The 19,194-nt window shown below is 44.0% G+C and overlaps 1 protein-coding gene and 1 pseudogene across 1 annotated transcript in view; one reads left to right on the top strand and one right to left on the bottom strand.

Moving 5' to 3' along the window:
- Positions 1-5,839: 5,839 nt before the first annotated feature.
- PLGRKT (plasminogen receptor, C-terminal lysine transmembrane protein) overlaps positions 5,840-19,194 on the top strand; it is a 26,985-nt gene continuing 13,630 nt past the window's right edge. Inside the window, exon 1 of the mRNA XM_006863754.1 lies at positions 5,840-5,920. Coding sequence (XP_006863816.1) covers positions 5,840-5,920 — 81 coding nt within the window. The remainder of the gene's footprint in view (positions 5,921-19,194) is intronic.
- Positions 12,326-13,143, bottom strand: LOC102816604 (annotated as a pseudogene).

The following is a 19,194-nucleotide window of genomic DNA, read 5'->3' as shown; positions in this document are numbered from 1 at the left end:
TATGGAATGAGATTTCTTCTACTGATGTAAATTACTGGATCAAAAGAAGATCCTGTGATTGTCAACATCACAGTGACCATTTTTAAATTAGCATTGAAAATTTCTAGATGGTAACTAAACAGGGTTATGTGTCTGGAATATATTTCTAGAGTGCATAGCTAAAGATGAAAATCATAAGAGAGTGGTTACCGCCTTCTCCATCAATTGGCTCTCTACATTATTTTGCTTACAAACTTTTCAGTCTTAAATCATTTAATTCTTGATTTTCTATGGATGGATTTAGCAATTGATGCATCTCAAATGTGATTGATAAGTATGAAAACAGTTCAATTCACAGAGATTGCATGTTATCATATTTAAACCAAAGACATGCACTGGAAGCAAAAAATAATGAAGAATGTCAATATTGAAAAGATATTTTGCAACCCATTCTTGTTGTCACTGTAACAATAACTCAATGTGGACCGATCTTTTCAAGGAAGAAATAAATGAAGTGTCTGGACCTCTACAAAATGGAAATTTGAGGGGTTTGCTTGAACTTGTTCTCAGTTTGATATATTTTGAGCAGGTCACATCTCAAAATGTAGTAACACAGGAAAGAAAGGTAACTCATCGTATGCGTCGAAAAAAATGTGAAGAATTAATGAACTTAATAACTAGTAATAATCAACTGTTATCAGAGAAATGAATATGGGCTTAATGCTTGGTTTTCTTGGCCCTCAGTGTCTAGCTGCAACTCAATATCCCCTGGGTAGTTGGAATCAATTACGTCTAGGAGGTTGAGCTATGGAAATTGCACTCCCCTGGCTCCCTTGCCTTCTGGCTTTCTGGTGGATACAGTCAATGGAAGATGACAGCATGGTTGTTGTTACATGCCACGGGTCAGTTCCAACCCATAGTGACCCTATATAGGGTTTCTGAAGAGTGGCTGGTGAATTTGAACCACTGACCTTGAGGTTCAAACTGACCTTATCAGAGCACAACAGGACAAAGAAATAGGTCTTACTACTCCACACTTTTTGTGTGTCTCTCTCCAACTACAGGACTCACCAGGCTGGACCACAAGTTCACATTACCTGCTTTCCTCTAGTATATAACAAGGTTCCTGCTAGGCTGCCTTCTCCTACAGCCATGACTGCTACTCTCACCGGGCTTCACGAACTCTTCCCTCCTTTTGGCATTCTCAGGCCCAGCCCCCCACCGTTGCTAGTTGCTGGTGTTTATTGAATGCTCACTATGTGCCAGAGACCATGCCAGGTGCCTAAGCATATGGTCTCATTTCGTCTTCACAACTTGAAACATTAGACGGCGTTAGTTCCATTTGGGGGCGGGGAGGCTCTGTAGGATAAGCACTGGATTGCTAACCATCAGGTCGGTGGTTCGAGCCCATCAGCTGCTCTGGGAGAAAGACGAGGTTTTCTGCTCCCCCAAAGATATACTGGGTCTTTGCAGGAGCAGAAAACCTTGGCAATCCTAAACAGGGTCGCTATGAGTGAGAACCTACTTGACAGTGCTTAACAATACCCACAGTCCTTTTGTAGACATGATACAAGTTTTGGGGGAGCATAAAGCCAAACATAACATGGGACGGAGCTGGGAGTTGGACTTCGGGGTGCTTGTCCTGGCATGTGAGCACTCCCCACTCTTCCTGTTCAATAGTTGGATCAACCAGATCCTCTCTCGAGTTCCACAAGGGGTGATGCCGAGTCAACACACCGGGCGACACCAACCCTAGTGATGCCATTGCTGCTGAAATCCTGCATAAACATCTCATAGACAGTCATTTAGGTGTTACACCTCTGAAAATGTCACCAGGTACGCTGCTCTCTACCACCCAGTGATGCCACTGGTTAGTGTTGAGATTCAAATGTACAAAACATCACTGTCAACAGTAAATCTATTCTGTCGGTAGAAGCTGTTGTTGTTGTTAGGTGCCCTCGAGTTCATTCAGACTCATAGTGACCCCAAGCACAATAGACTGAAACACTGTCCGGTCCTGCACCGGCCTCATCCTTGTGCTTGAGCCCAATGTTGGCTGCCACTGTGTCCATCCATCTTGTTAGGGGTCTTCCTCTTTTCTGCTGACCCTCCACTTTTCCAAGCATGGTGTCCTTCTCCAGGGACTGGTCCCTCCTGATAATATGTCCAAAGTATGAGAGACAAAGTCTAGCCTTCTGGCTACTAAGGAGAATTCTGGCTGTACTTCTTTCAACACAGATTGGTTTGTTCTTCTGGCAGTCCATGGCATTTTCAATATTCTTTGCAACACCAGAATTCAAGTGTGTCAATTCTGTTGAGGTCTTCTTTATTCATTGTCCAACTTTCACGTGCATATGAGGCAACTAAAAATAGCATGGCTTGGGTCAGGTGCATCTTAGTCCTCAAACTGACATCTTTGCTCTTCGATACTTTACAGAGGTTTTTTTTTGTAGCAGAATTGCCTAATGCAGTATGTCTTTTGATTTCTTGGCTGCTGCTTCCATGAGCATTGATTGTGGATCCAAGCAAACTGCAGTCCTTGACAACTTCAATCTTTTTAGCCTTTATCCTGATTTTATTTATTAGTCCAGTTGTGAGGACTTCACTTTCTTTACATTGAGGTGCAATTCATACTGACGGCTATAGTCTTTGATCTTCATCAGTAAGTACTTCAAGTCCTCTTCACTTTCAGCAAGCAAGGGTGTAGCATCTGCATATCGCAGGTTGTTACTGAGTCTTCTTCTAAAACTGATGCTACGTTCTTCTTCTTATAGTCCATCTTTTTCAGATTATTTGTTTAGCAAATAGATTGAATAAGTATGGACAAAGGATACAACTCGGATGCACACCTTTCCTGATTTACACCAGTATTCCCTTGTTCTGTTCAAACGACTGCTTCTTTGATCTATGTACAGGTTCTTGGTGACCACAGTCAAGTGTTCTGGAATACCTACCCATTCTTCACAATGTTATCCATAGTTTATTATCCACACCACACAGTCAAATTCCTTTGCATAGTCAATAAAGCACAAGTAATTATCTTTCTGGTATTCTCTGCTCTCAGCCAAAAGGCATCTGATGTCAGCAATGAAGTCACTCTTTCCGTGCCCTTTTCTGAATGGGGTTTGAATTTCTGTCAGCACCCTGAGGCTATACTGTTGCAATCATTTTTTAATTATCTTAATTATTAATTATCTTCAGCAAAATTTTACTTGCATGTGATATTAACGGTGCTTAATGATTCTTTATGATTCATGCATTTCATTGGGTCACCTTTCTTTGGAATGGGTACAATAGGGATTTCTTTCAATAGGTTGGACATATCAAGAAACTTCCAAGTTTCTTGACATACCAACAGTGAGCTTCTTCAGTGCTGCGTCAGTTTCTTGAAAACTCTCCATTTGTATTCCGTCAATTCTTGGAGCCTTAGTTTTGCCAATGCCGTCATTGCTGTAAGTAGAAAAGCCCCTTAAAGATGTTTATAACTATGGATTATATATTTAAGTGACAATCTCTCACAAGACACACCTTCTCTTCAGTTAATGAGGCCCGACAGTGGTGACTGAGCCCATTTTGGGAGACTAATGTGGAGATGGCTCATTGAACTCTACGGAAGAAGCACACATGTGGACACCTGGCAAGTCTCATTGAGGCCTGGGAGATGTCCACTCAGTTTCCTTTCATCAGTCTGACAGCTGAATCGCCGCAGTTTTGGTCTTTGCGCTTGGATCCACTCCCCCACGACCTCTTGGTGCACTACAAAATGACCCACCAAACCTTTCCCCAGCGCGGGCCTTCCGGGTGCGGGGCCCTTTAAGAAAGTCGAAGGGCATGCTGATTGGTGGAGGCTGAAATTCATTCTGAAGCCAGCCAATCCCGAGGCTTCAGGGGACAAGCTCCCATTGCCTCCCAGAAGTAGGAGACTGAGTTCGGTTGTGTCGCCGTGTCCCACCGCCCCCGCGTGCAGTGAGTGGGCGCCCGCGGGCAGGGCGGGCGGGCAGAGCGGGACGCGGGGACTGTGCTCGGAGCGCCCCCCATCCCAAAGCTGATCGGAGTTGCCAACCTCTTTCCCACCGAGCCAGCTTGTCTCGTGGCTATGACCTCTGCTTGGGCTTCCTAACCGCCTTGGGAAACCCGGGGTTTTACCTACAGACGTCAGCAAGCCACTGCAGGGAACCTCCAGGGTCCGTGGGCTCAGAGAGCGAGGGTGGAGTTAACAAGGGAAAACCGACTGAAGCTGTGCGCTCCGGGCTGGGTGTGCAGGGGAACTGGCCTGGTTTGCGTAAGACACACAGACTTAGTGAAAATGAATGTGGCTATGTCACCCATAAACAAGGTAGTTAATTCCACGCTTGATTAGGGAAAATGAGCAGCGGTCTGGATGACACAGGCCATGAAATGATCCATTGGGTTTCTTTGTTGTTGTTAAGTACCGTGGAGTAGGTTCCGACTCATAGTGGCCCTGCACAGGGTGTCCGAAGCTGTAATGACCCTGCACAGGGTTTCCGAGGCTGTAAATCTTTACGGGAACAGAATGCCTCATCTTTCTCCCATGAAACAGCTCGCAGTTTCTAACTGCTGACCTAGAGGTTGGCAGCCCAACTCGTAGCCACTATGCTACCAGAGCTCCTTTGGTGTTGTTAGGTGTCATCGAGTCGGTACCAACCCATAGCGATCTTATGCACAGCAGAACGAAACACTGCCGGATCCTGGGCCAGCCTCACTATTGTTGTCACACTTGAGTCCATCGATGCTGTCACTTGGCCAATCCATCTCGTTGGGGGTCTTCCTAGGCTTCTTTGTTGTTGTTGTTAAGTGCTGTCGAGTCAGTTCTGACCCATAGCGACCCTGTATAGCGTTTCCAAGGAGACGCTGGTGAGCCTGAACCGCCAACCTTGCAGTTCAAACGGCTTTGCAGTCTGGCGCATTAACCCACAGCGCCACACCAGGACTCCTCATTATTATTATTAGATGGTATGAAAATTGTTTCCCTTTTTGAGGATTTCAGCAGTAGCTGGAAGAGAACAAAGGTCAAGTGGAAGGAAGGCAACAGAGGACTATCAGGGGTGCAGGCAGGAGGTGAGACACCTAGAACTTCCTTCCATGCCTCCATGCAAGGAACACGGAGGAATCTGGTCTCCCTATACCCAGGGCAGCTTCAAAGCACAGACCCTGCATCCAACTGCATAGAAGGCAAGAGGATGGAGGGTACCACTCTGTCCCCCATGCAAAATAATAATAATAATAATAATAATAATAATAATAATAAGTATTAGTTCTTCAAGACTTCTAGTGGGATCAAGAAACATGGAACTCTCTGCTTTGAAAGCAGAGAAGGATTTTGAAAGTCATCTTGTTCAAGCAGCTTGTCTTAGATGAATAAATGACGTCCTGGCTAGAAAAGTTTGTCCAAGGCCAGACTGCTAGTTAGCAGCAGCTACTAAACCCATGAGTTCCGAGATCAGAACTTCTTGCTTTTCATACTTTGTCTAAAGTTCATAGTAACTGACGACAGACCATATGGGGATCCTGGGAGGTGTGTTGTTGTTGTTGTTGTTAGGTGCTGTTGAGTCGGTTCCAATCCATAGTGACCCGACTGTGTACAACAGAAGGAAACATCACCTGGTCCTATGCCATCCTCACAATTGCTGCTACGCTTGAGCCCAATGCTACTGCCACTGTGCCAATCCACCTTTCCCACTGACCTTCCATTTTATCAAGTGTGATGTCCTTCTCCAGAGACTGGTCCCTCCTGATAGTATGTGCAAAACATGAGAGACAAAGTCTGGCTATCCTGGGCTTCTAAGGAACATTCTGGTTGTTATTCTAAGTCTCCTTGTTTTTCACATTTTAGGTCAAGATGGGATTTATACTCTCAAAGTCTATGAACGAAAGCATGAAAAATCAGCAGGAATTCATGCTTATGAACGCCCGACTTCAGGTACATTTGCCAATAATTCTATTTTGTTGGTGACAGAACCAAATACGCTTTTAATTAGTAGTAAGTGAACCTTGAAATTAAATCGTCTGGTTAATTAAAGTTGATAAGAATGCCTCAAATAAGGAAGGTTTCTTTGTTAAATAAGGAAGGCGGAGATTCACATGGCCGCCTCAGTGCTTCTCTCAGAGCACCGGTGTCCACTGCTTTCTTTGTGTACTTTCTTCCTAAGAGTGGTGGTTGCATCATGGAGGGCTGTCCTCAGTAAGCTGAAGCTCACTCAGGCCAAACAAGTACTTTCTGAAAGGGCCACTAGATGGAACACCTGAAAAAATTTTCCATCGTCTCTATGGCCTGAAATGGATTTTGCTGCGGGCAGACATCTCAGAACTAGTGCAGGATTGGTCCCAGAACACCGCCATAAGGTGACTATCTCAGTACAGAAAGTCATGGAATTTTTGGTTTCCCAGTGCAGATAAAAGTCATATTGACACTCTTCTGTAACCTACAAGGTACAATACAGTATCATGATGAAAAAGGCTGAAATCTTGTGTCAGTGCCCAATATGGAGCTCAGAGACACGAAGTGAGAGCATGCTGCTGGAAAAACAATGCCAATAGACTTGCTGGGTTGCACACACTCTCAGTTTGTCAAAAACTCAGTGTCTGTGAGCGCAGTGAAATACAATAAACCGAGGCGTGGCTGCATTGAAAGGTAGGGTCAGAACTGAAATTGTGGAACAGGCAGAATGAGGGAAGAAGAAAGGGTTTCTTGGGTCTAAGCTGCGCTGCAGTGCTATGCAACCAAGCACTTAGGGCCTTGTGAGGATGAGTCGGTGAGCAAGCAAATGCCGCTTCACTTTTTAGTGTGCGCAGCCAACAAACGAAAGCGTGGCACCAGACACACATGACAACTTCTCTTCAACCTGTTTGTCCTATTGTGAGAGTTTGGTGTTATGGTAATGAGATATACGAGGAGGTTTTGAAAATTCCTGGAAAAATGCCATTGTCTTTTCATTTCACTTTTCCACAAACTTTTTAAAGCCCTCTTGTATTTATAAACCAAAAGATATAGGCATTTAATAGGTCAATAATAATGTGCTCCATGCTGATTGGGATTCAGAAAGGAATAAGGTGAGAACTCTGCATTCAAGGAACATCTTGTCTGAATTAGTGGGGAGGGGGCAAGGTATGCTCCAGGTAGCAGATGGACCGTGTGTTGTGTGTGTGCATGTGGCAGGCAGAACACTGCCCCCTAAAGATGTTGACAAGGTGGTGCAGTAATTAAATACACAACTCCCAGCTGAAAGGTTGACAGTTAGAACCCTGGAGCGACTCTGCAGTAGATGTCCTGGTGGTCTGCCCCTGTAAAGACTGCCCCCCAAGGATCCCTGTGGGGCAGCTCTCCTCTGTCACGTGGGGTTCCTAAGAGTACGCATTGACTGGGCGGCACTCAACAGCAAGAACAAAGAAGTGTCCACTCTAATCCTCAGAAAGGCAGCCTTGGGGGCAGCAGAGGCAAAGCGCTAAGCTGCTAACCAAAAGCTGCTAACCAAGGAAGGAAGTCGTGAGCATCTGCTTCTGTGAAGATGTCCCACATATGAGAATTTAGCACACCGTTCCTCCATGTCAGCTACTCAGTAGAATCAGTAATGCCAACAGTTTCACTAGGATTGCTAGTCATTCATTCATTCGTCAGATGTTTCTGGAGACACTGCTTTGTGTCAGATATTAATTTAGATGTGGAAATAGAACCATAAACACAACTGGCAAAGGAAGTCCCTCCCTCCCTCCCTGATGTAACTCACTGATGATGTAGCTCACTGATGTAACTCACTTATTCGCGGTGGAGAAATGGGGGGAGACCCAAGGTGGTGGAGGGATGGCATTTCTAATAGGGAAGTCAGAGAAGGCCTCTGTGAAGTTGGCATTCTAGCAGAAGTCCTTCTCCAGAGACTGATCCCTCCTGACAATATGTCTGAAGTATGAGAGATGGAGTCTGGCCATCCTGGCCTCCAAGGAGCACTCTGGCTACACTTCATCCATCACAGATTGGTTTGTTTTTCTGGCAGCCCATGGTACTTTTAATAAATTCTCCACCAACACCATGCATCAGTTGTAGCTTGGGCTAGGTGCATCTTAGTCCTCAAAGTGACATCATTGCTTTTTGACTTTTTAAAGAGGTCTTTTCCATAAATGTGCCCAACTGGAAGGAAATGAGAAAGCAAGCTTTGTGGCTAGTTGAAGAGTGTTGGTGCATAGATGAGGAGGTGGGAGACAGTGCTAGACAGAGGGACAATGCAGAGGCGGGTGTGACCAGAGCTCAGAAAGAGTCCGGGGGAGTGAAGTGAGGTCAGGTCAGAGGCCCCCCCAGGCCTCGTACCCACAGAAGTGGTTTTGAAATGTATTCTGGAGTGACAGGAAGCTGTTAGGAACTTTGAGCAGAAGAGTGACTAACCTGAATATTTTTACAACATAAAATACTGTGTTTTCAATAAATGCTTTTCAAATACCTAAGAACATAAACAGCAAATAGTTATGTGAGAATACTTTGAAATCGTATGCCCTAATTGTGTCAAATACCTGGTCGTGCGAAGCGGGACCTGAGCCCAGGAAGCCACTGCAGTGTTGCTGAAATCGAGTCCTCGGAGTAAGTCTTGCAGTAGCGAGGACTCCAGGATTGGCAGGGCCGGAGGAGGTGAAGTGTGGGTGGAGGATGATCAGGAGGGGGCTGTCCGAGAGACTAAGGAGCCCTATGGATTTTCTGGTTCCCAAAGCTGTGTTGGTGGTGGGCCTGCAAGAAAGAAATAACCTGGGACTTATAGCTCAAAGCCTGCGGGCGTCGATGCCAGGCTGAGGGCAGACGCCTCATGTCCCTCGCTGAGACTTGTGACTCACTCTGTGACGGTCCACTCTGGCCTCCCTGGACTCCAGTCAATCTTGGGCAAGGGGGGTGGGGGTGAGGATGGATTCTAAGGCCTCCGTATCCCACTCCTCACTCCTGCCAAGCAGAGGGTTCAGTTCTTTCTTTCTGTTTACATTGCCCTCTGCCTTCCTGTGTCCAGCACTTAGCATTCAGTTTTATAATTCTTTGTCTGCCCACCCACTAACCTGTGGGTGGTTAACTTATAGCCCCAGTGCCTAGCACACCATTGCTGTTAAGTGCCGTTAAGTTGGTTCTAACACGTGGCGACCCTGTATGGGGTTTCCAAGGAGCAGCTGGTGGATTTGAACCACCAACCTTGTAATTAACACTCCAGTGCTTATCCAGCAACACCGCACCAGGCTCGCTTACTGCTTTTGGGATGGATGGACAGTTTTGTTTTTTTTTTTTTCATCTTTCTTTGTCTAGTGCGGAATTTTGGCTCGTGTGTGAACTTTGTGTAGCTACAAAGGAGAGACAGAGTCTGGAGAATTGGGGCCTGGAGAATGATAAATTAGATATGATGTTGTTAAATGCCCTCAAGTTGGTTCCGACTCATAGTGGCCCTGTATAGGGTTTCCGAGGAGCTGGTGGGTTTGAATTGCCAACCTTGTGGTTCGTGGTCCAGTGCTGATCCCACAGCGCCACACCAGGAGTGCAGGTTAGGGATGGATGGGAACTAGTGAGAGATTAAAGGTTTTTAGTCAACTTCTCCAGACCTCACCGTCTGCCCTGTCCTTGCCAACACTCACTAAGTAGGTCAGCAGACATTAGTGTCCTTCGAGTAAGAAAAGAGAAGACCTGCCCTGAAGACATATCACAGGAGGAAGGGAGGTTTATTCATTCATCAGATATTGAAGTCTGTGCGTCAGTTGCTCTTTTAGAGGTTGGAGACACAGTAAGAACAAAACAGACAAAATCCTTACCTTTATAGAACGTATGTTGTCATTGGCGAAGACAGGCAACAAACAAAAATAATAAGTAAAGTAAGTGCAGTGGAGAAAAATATGGAACGAGAAGGTGACGCAGACTGCTGGGGCTTAAGGCAGTCCAGTGAGGTAGGAGTGCCTGTCAAGGCAGGGCAGGAGGTGGGATGGATGGATGCATGTGTGGGGCCTGGATGGTAGCGGAGTCTGACCACCCTCCAGCCTCGGCCCCTGGCTGTGACGGTGGCTGCTACAGAGTGTATCACCAGCAATATTTACTGAGCTCTTTTCTTAAGCACTTTCTGTGTCGGCACTCAGTAAGCCCCCTGGTTGCTCCTTGTAGGTAGACGGTTTTTAAACAGGTGAGGGAACAGTCTTAGTGGTATAAACTGACTTGTCCAGTTAGTAAGAGAGCTCAGATTCAGATCTCAGACTTTCCAAAGCTTTTAGTAATTTGTGTATTACAGTGTGTTTGAAGATAGTGATTTGGATTTTGGCTCTGCTGACCGACTATGAAGTATTTGGGTGGGGGGGTCTCATTTGGGGAAGTATTTGGGTGAGAGTCTCATTTTGGGAGTACAAAATGAAGGTCAATGGAAGTGTGGAAAGGAAGCTAATTATTAGAATATCAGGATCTGAGCCTAGGGCACTTCTCAAAGGGATCATGGGAGCGAGATAATTTTTAAATAGAGCTGCAAGTTAATCCTTTTGTGGGCATTTTTAAGAAGAAGGTGGTTGTTTTCCTGTGAGGGATGTATTTTCTAGAGGCAGGCTGTCATATATATTTTTTTTTTCTTAAATGTTTTATTGTGAATTATGTGATAGTTTACATGGGAGAACATTAGTTTTACATTCATTCTATCGTATATCGTCTCATTGCCATGGTTACAATCCCCTCCATGCAAGCCTTCCCCATACTCCCCAGGTCTTCAGCACACAGCCGCTCTCCCTCTCTGGATCTAAAGTCTCCAGCTGCTCCATCGCTCCACGTCATCACAGGCTGTCATATTTTGAATTTTCATTTTTCCACTTGATCCGGTATTCTATAAACTACTACTACTACTAATACCTATCTGATAGGTTGTTTAGAGGAGTAAATTAATCTATCTAACATGCTAGACCTCTGGTAGCGTAGTGGTTACGAATCGGGCTGCGAACCTTAAGGTCAGCGGTTCGAAACTACCAGCCGCTCCGCGGGAGAAAGATGAGGCTTTCTACTCCCGTAAGGATTTACACCCTTGGAAACCCTGTACAGGGTCACTATGGGTCGGAACCGACTCGACGGCACTTAACAACAACAACAACATGCTAGACCAGCATATATATATACATATATATAAAATTAATATTGTCCAGATATAATCAGGACTCCTGGTGAATACTACAGGATAAGCACTGGACTGTGAACCCCAAGGTCAGTGGTTCAAACCTACCACCTGCTCCTCGGAAACCCTATACAGGGTCACTGTGGGTCAGAATTGAATCAATGGCACTTAACAACAACATGATGTTGTTGTTGTTTTTTAAGTCTGGCAAGAATTTTTATTTTTATTTTAAGTCTGGCAAGAAGCTTATTATTAGTCACAGTGAATAAAAAGCCATGAACAGAAGCACTCAAATTCTGGCATTAGGCTAAAAACATGAGCAAGAAGCTAACAGACATAAAGGATCTCCCAAAGGGAAATCTTACCCCCACCAGGATGCCCACAAACACAGAAATAATTCCCTTTTCTCCCCCAGATTGCTTAACAAAGCAGTGGGGGTGGGGGAAGTGCTTTTCCCCCAGCTACTAGGTATCACCAGAGACTCCTACCCTTCCAGCTATAACCCTGGGACACTCCTGTACGACAGACAATGCCAAACAGGGCAACTTGACAAGAATGCTGAACAATGACAGGGAGGAGCAAGCAGGGACAAGTATTTCTCATTGGAGACTCTCCTAATGGCTAATACAGACACAATCCAGATGCTTTGGAAAGTTTCCTGCAGCCCAGGAATTATTTCCATTAAAAAAAAAAGAATAATGTAATCAGTGTTTATTATATATGATAGTATTGACCAGATAGATAGATAGATGGATGGATGGATGGATGGATGGATGGATGGATGGATGGATGGATGGATAGATAGATAGATAGATAGATAGATAGATAGATAGATAGATATAAAGTGGAGTCCTGCTGTGGCACTGAAGGATAAAGCACTGCACTATAAAGTCAGTTTGAACTGCAAGGTCGGTGGTTCAAACTCACCACCCACTCCTCAGAAATCCTATAGAGGGTCACTATGAGTTGGAACTGACTTGACAGCACTTAAAGATAGAAAGAAAGAGAGAGTTGTTGGGGCGGCCAGTCAGTTCCAACTTATAGCAACCACACATGTAACAGAAGGAAACGTTGCCTGGTCCCGTACCAGCCTCACCATTGTTGTTACACTTGAGCCCAGTTTTTGTTTTTGAGGGCTGAGGGAATTTATTGAGGGTAGGTTGTGGGTAGCAGGAGGGTGCTGGGTCTTCATTGGATGTTGGGAAGTGTCACTGCTCCTGGTCCCTTTACTGCCATTAGTTGGCGGGCCAGACCCCAACCACCACAATAAGCCAAGAGTAGCAATAAAATCACCACTAGCATCCTGTCTAGTTTGCCTGCTTCATTCATAAAGGTTCCTGTCTAGTCCCGGAAGGCATCTGAAAGGGTGAAGGGAGGTCTGAACTGTAAGATGTCGACTTCTTGTCCACCAGATTCAGACACCTGGTTTCAGTGCATAGCTTCTCATCTGTGTTCTCCAATTCATTCCCAATCTCCTGCCGCCATATGTTTTTGGCGACTTACAATGGAGGAGAGAGCATCAAGGCTTGCATCCTGTTCTTAGATAATTCTCTGCTGCTGTTGCCAGATTTTATCAAAACTTAAGTCTCTTGTCTCCTCTGATTCCTCAAGGATCCAAGGATGGGCGCTCCTCCAGTCACCAGACTAATCTAATAACCTGATAAGATCGGGTCTGCACCTCATTCTTAAAGGATGTCAGAAGTAATCTCTCTCGAGTTCCAGGATCATCCAGTAGGTTCTGTTCTCGGTCCCCTTCAAGCTGGGTTATTTGGTGTGTTGACACAGCTTTTAACAATAAGTCCATCAAAAGGGCAATGTTTTCCTTCAGATTCTGCAAGAAAGTTCTGATGGTCACTTGGTTGTATTTTCACTATTTTCTTTCATACTGATTTCTCTGTTGAATTTTCTCAGCAATTTGTTGGGCAATGTGGCAAGTACAATCTCATGTGGAGAGCCGGGGGTCTGGGACTATCTCATTCAGTCTCCTCTCCTTGAATACTTCCTGCTCACAGCCTAGAGCCCAGTTTGAAGCCACTGTTTTAGTCCATCTCATTGAGGGTCTTCTTTATTGCTGAGCCTCCATTTTACTAAGCATGATGTCCTCCTCCAGGGACTGGTCCCCTCTTGATAACATGCCCAAACTATCTGAGCTAGATAGAGTCTTGCTATTCTTACTTCTAAGGATCATTCTGGCTATACTTCTAAGACCGAGTTGTTGGTTCTTGGGAAGACCATGGTATGTTCTGAATATTCTTTATGTTTGCCAGCACTGTAATTCAAATGCATTAATTAACAAGAATTATTCAAGGAGCTCTGGTAGCGTAGTGGTTACGAATTGGGCTGTGAACCTTAAGGTCAGCGGTTCGAAACCACCAGCCGCTCCGCGGGAGAAAGATGAGGCTTTCTACTCCCGTAAAGATTTACACCCTCGGAAACCCTGTACAGGGTCACTATGGGTCGGAACCGACTCGATGGCACTTAACAACAACAACAACATTCATTGGCCAACTTTCTTATGCATGTGAAGCTTGGGTTTGTTGTTGTTGTTGTTGTTAGGTGCCGTTGAGTTGACTCTGACTCCTTGCGACCCTATGCACAGCAGAACAAAACACTGCCTTGTCCTGTGCCATCCTCAAACTTGTTATTAAGCTTGAGCCCATTGCTGCTGCCACTTTGTCAATCTGTCTCCTCTTTTTCACTGACCCTCTACTTTACTAAACATGAGGTCCTTCTCTAAGGGTTGGTCCTTCTGATAACATGGCTGAAGTATGAGAGATTAAGTCTTGCCCTCCTGGCTTCTGAGGAGCACTCTGGATGTACTTCTTCTAACACTGATTTGTTTGCTTTTCTGGCAGTCCATGGTATTTTTAATATTCTCCTCCAATACCATAACTCGAATGCATCAGTTTTAGCTTGGGTTGGGTGTACATTAGTCCTCAAAGTGACATCATTGGTTTTTGACACGTTAAAGAGGTATTTGCAGCAATTTTTCCCAATGCAATAGATCATTTTATTTTATTTTTTGATTGCTGTTTCTGTGAGCATTGTTTGAGGATCTAAGTGAAAATAAAGTCTTGACAACTTCAGTATTTTCTCCATGTATCATGTTTACTTTATCACACCAGTTGTGATGATTTTCTTGTTCTGTATGTTGAGGTGCAATCTATAATGAAGGCTGTAGTCTTTGATCTTCATCAGCAAATGCTTTGAGTCCTCTTCACTTTTGTCAAGACTTCTCAATCCCATTACCTGTCATCCTTGTGCCTTCTCATCTGTTTTCTTGAGGTTACTTGAAATAGACAGAGCTCAATGTTCTGAGGAAAGCAAACTGTTCTGTAAAGCATGGTGTCTGCTTTACAGAGCCTTGTGGCAATGTGGGACACAGAGTCTCGAGCCGGTGGACAGGAGGATAAAGCAGCCAAGTTAGTCTGTAGATAGAAAGGTGAGCGAGTGGGAGTTGACCTGGGCCTGGAAGTGTCTTTGTGTTTCCCCAACACCTTGAATTAAAAAAAGCAGCAAGATCAACACAGTGTCACAAGATGGGGCTACAAGGAAGCCTGGCCCAGCTTCAGATTCTGGGATTCACAGATGTCTTCATTTTCCCCTGAAGCTCATTTCTGTCCACGCCTCACCCACCATCTGCTCTTAGCTTCTCTATGTCACTCAACCATAATCCCTCTGCCCAGCAGGGTTGAGGGTCACATACCCCCTTTAGCACGGACTCAGATGAACAAAGTGCTCCCCGGGGCCTGCCAACAGAGCCCTTTGGGAGTGATGTCATGGCCTCTAGGGATGGCTGCAGTGTACAGGGGGGTGTGGCTGCCTCTGTTTCTCTGTCACAGTTGGGGCAATTGGAAATAAAAGGGGGCTTCACAAATTCATGGAGAAATTCCATTATCTTTTACTTACATTTCCCATTAACTTTTTTTTTTTAAGCTTTTATTGTGAATTGAGTGGTAGTTTACATGGGAGAACATCGATTTTGCACTCATCTTATTGTATTTCGTATCATTGCAATGATCACAATGCCCTCTGTGCATCACCTTTCAACAGTATTTGCTTCTATTCCATTTTGTTTTTGTTGTTGTTGTTTTTGGATGTACACAAAAACACTTAGGAATATATAATCATTTAAACCACCAAAGGGCACATTCTGCAAGTCTGCCTCCTGGCCACCAGCTGTCAGTCCCTCTCTTTCCATGAGTCTATAGTCCTCAGCTGCTCTCTCTCTCCATGGCCTCATCTCTGCCTCCATCTCTGGTGTTGTTACTTCTCTGGATAGGGTCCCACATTCCACTTGTGGTCTTCTCCCTTGATGGTCCTAGGGTCCTCTGTCCCTGGACTGTAAGAGTATCTGTTCCCCATTTTATGATACAAAACTTCTCCCTTTACAGTGTGACAATACCAGCTTCTTCCTCTCAGTTGATATTTTGAGCTAACACATCCATTCCCTGAACGTTTTGAAAGCCTGAATAAATGAGCTGTATTTTGAAGGACTGGGTTTAAATATAAAGAGTACAACAGTGAACTACCTGACTTCAAAAGAAGCTACTAAAAAAATGCTCAAGGTGTCTTCAACATGGAGCAGGTGTTCACTATGTCTGGGATCACTTGGGAAGTGTTGCATGCAAATGCTTTTACAATGTCCTGTGCCCCCCAGGGACCTAGATGCTGTATAGTTTATCTCGGCACCTGGTAAAGAGAGTCCTGGTATGGGCTGTAGGATAAGCACTGGACTGCTAATCACAAGGCTGGCAGTTTAAACCCACAAGCTGCTCTTGGAAACGCTATCCAGGGTCACTATGAGTTGGAAGTGACTCAGTGGCACTTAACAATAGTCAGAAAGACAGCCCATGGGGGCGGCCCATTCATCTGTTCATGGGGCTTGTGTGTTGCTGGGATGCTGAGCAGATTCTCAGAGCTTATAGCTGAGGTGGACTGAACTTCAGCCAGTGGACATCCCGTGGAACACATGGTCCAATTCTATGGAACATGGGGTCACCATGGGTCAGGGACAACTGGACGGTAACCAACAACAGGATAGTACATTCTTGTAGTTTATTGTTCAGTATTTTCTCAGCTCTTCATGTGCATTTACTGTTTTTCAATGGAAACTTTGGTATCAATTTGCTCAACTCCATAAAATAGTTTGTTGATATTTTTAATGGGCTTCCATTGAATTTATATATTTATTTAGGGAGAAGAGCTAAGTCATTCCATCCAAGAACAGGGAATGTTTTACAATTTGTTTAAAGTCTTTGAAGAACATTAGAAAAATGAATTATAGACTGAACTAAAGTTTCTTGTGATAAAAAAAAGAAAAAAAAAATCAAGTTTAAAATACAAATTCCCATGCTGCTGCTGCTGTGTGCTATGGAGTCGGTTCCGACCCATAGTGACCCTGCACAGGGTTTCCGAGGCTGTCAATCTTTACGGGACCCACAGCGACCCTGCACAGGGTTTCCGAAGCTGTCAATCTTTACAGGAGCAGAAAGCCTCATCATTCTCCCGCGGAACAGCTGGTAGTTTCGAACTGCTGACCTTGCGGTTCACAACCCAATATGTAACCACTGTCCTACCAGAGCTTCTTAAATGCCCTAAAAGTGATTATAAAATAAACTTATGGTTGTTTGCCTTGCTAACTGGCATGGGGCTCTGTTAGCCCCTTGGTAATGCATGGCTGGTCTTCCTCTAAAGTCTGTGTGAGGCTGGAGAGGTGGGGGAGAAGGACAGAGAACCTCAGGTGGACTGGGGTGGTACCGTGCAAACCTAGAATGGAAAGTGGGGCCCAGATTGTTGCTAACTGGATCCGAGGTCAGAGTCTGTCTGTCAAGCATCAATTTAAATTTAATTAACTATAGTAGAAATTTTAAGCATTAAGGAGCAGTGGTGGTGCAGTGGGTTAAGAATCCACCTGCTAACCCCAAGTCCACGGTTAAACCCATTAGCCTCTCAGCAGAAGAAAGATGAGGTTGTCTTGTCCTGTCAAGATTTGCAGTCTCAAGGAAGAGAAAGAAATTTGATAAAGGAAACAAGTGTAAATTGATACAATATGATGAACTTGACATATGGATGTTGTTGTTGTTAAGTGCCGTCGAGTCGATTCTGACCCATAGCGACCCTGTATATGGTTTCCAAGAAGCAGCTGGAGTAGTAGCTCAAAATACCAACTGAGAGGGAAGGAATCTTCACATCAAGGATCAAACCTATCCCTTCTGTACACAAGGTTGACAGGGACATTGACTACCTAAAATTGGAGGGGGGGGGGGTGGTGCTCCTAAAGGCACAAAATGATTGGCTTACAAGTTTTCAAGAGGGAGTTTAGTTTCAGAGTGTGCGGGAGAAGGTAGAATCTCCACTGAATAGTTTTCATCTTGTCTAGATGGGTCTGGTGAAAGGAGATGGTGATAAGATTCTTATGATTCAGTAGTGAGTAATTGTCATCATGACTAATTGCAACTGTCACAACTATAAAGGTAGAAGTTTTGTAACCATCAATAGAGAAGAGCATGAGCAGAACATGGGACCCTAATCAGAAAAACAGCAACGCCAGAGATGGAGGCAAAGATGAGGACATGGAGAGAGAGCAGTTTGGCAGGATAGAGTTGCTATGAGTAGGGATCGACTTAATGGCAACAGATTTGGTTTTTTGCTTATCAGAATGTAAAATATTTATGTATTCCCCCCCTCTCTCCCAAGTAATACTATTTCTGGGAAACTACTGAAATATTTGTATAACCAAAGATGTATGTGTAGACTATTCACTATAAGCATTATTTATAATAGATGCATATCAATAAGTTGTTGTTAAGTGTCATCAAGTTAGTTCAAACTCATAGTAACCCTGTAGAGGGTTTTTGAGGAGTAGCTGGTGGATTTGAACTGCCTGTCTTGCTATTAGCAGTTCAGTGTATATACCAATAATAATAATTTTAAAAAGCTAATGATATGGTACTGTAGGATAATTTTCTGTGGAAGGGAAATCAAACTTCACAGTTGTAAGATAAAAAAAGAAGGCAATGTGTAAGCGTGGTATGAAGCAGATTCAAGGTCATGATGGGACATAGGTCAGAAGTGCAGAGCTGCCTCTTAAGTAACTACACAAACTATAACCACCATTGGCCATGCACGTAACTATACAGAAACGAGGAGGAGGAGAGGCCACAAGAACCCAGCATGGCCCTAGCACAAGGTGCCCAATTACTGTGACTATTTCCCAATCCTCCCACCCACCCTAGCAAGGCCTAGCTCTGAATTTCATGACTGAAAACATAGTCATTCTAGTAGAGAAATTAACTTTTCTCTGATGTTCGGCACTGCTTACACCTTGACTTAACATCTACAAAAACAGTCAAGCTGAGTGAAGATGCAGTCAGAAATAAGGACATGCACAGAAGAGAGAGGAGGCCAGATGGGAGAGAAACAGGGAGAGCAGATCTTGTGTAACTGTCAGCTTCTGTTCTCAGTGTTATTGGAAACCTGTGGGAGGTTTTGAGAAGAGAAACAATACAGGGCCCTGAATTATTATTGCTCTAAGATAGTATATAGTTATACCTCAATCAATGTTTTACTTTTCAATAAATGCCTTACAGATCCATCAACATCAAACCATTAAATAACTATCATGAGAACTTTTAGAAACATTTAAATATTTATAAGTCTCTTAATGTTTGTTATTCTTGTAGCCTTCCATGGAATTATTTGAGATGTAAAGAACACCTTAATTTTCAAAGTACCTGTGGATTTATTTTTGAAAAAACAAGAACAGGGCCTGCTCTGTGACTAGTTTTGTAAATAGACAGAAAAGATAGTAGAAAAAAAAGGAAAACAGCCAAAATTCAGATAAGTTCTACATTGAGCTTACCGAGTTACTAAAATCATTCCTGATAGGGTTCTGAATGGACATCATTTGTGGGCATGAAATAGTGTTTTTAATATTGTGAGTAGTTTTTAATGGTTTCTGGCATATAGAAAAATCTTAGATTTTTGTATATTTATCTTATATATATAAGAATATCATCAAGAATATCATACATGAAGAGAGCAAAAGGTCATTGGGAAGACAAGAAAGAAGGAAAAGGTCAAGATGGATGTCAGAAGAGAC

This window comes from Chrysochloris asiatica, unplaced genomic scaffold (assembly GCF_000296735.1).
Source record: "Chrysochloris asiatica unplaced genomic scaffold, ChrAsi1.0 scaffold00056, whole genome shotgun sequence".
Lineage (NCBI taxonomy): Eukaryota > Metazoa > Chordata > Mammalia > Afrosoricida > Chrysochloridae > Chrysochloris > Chrysochloris asiatica.
Note: the sequence above shows the minus strand (reverse complement) of the source record. Positions and strands in the feature narration are given on the sequence as shown.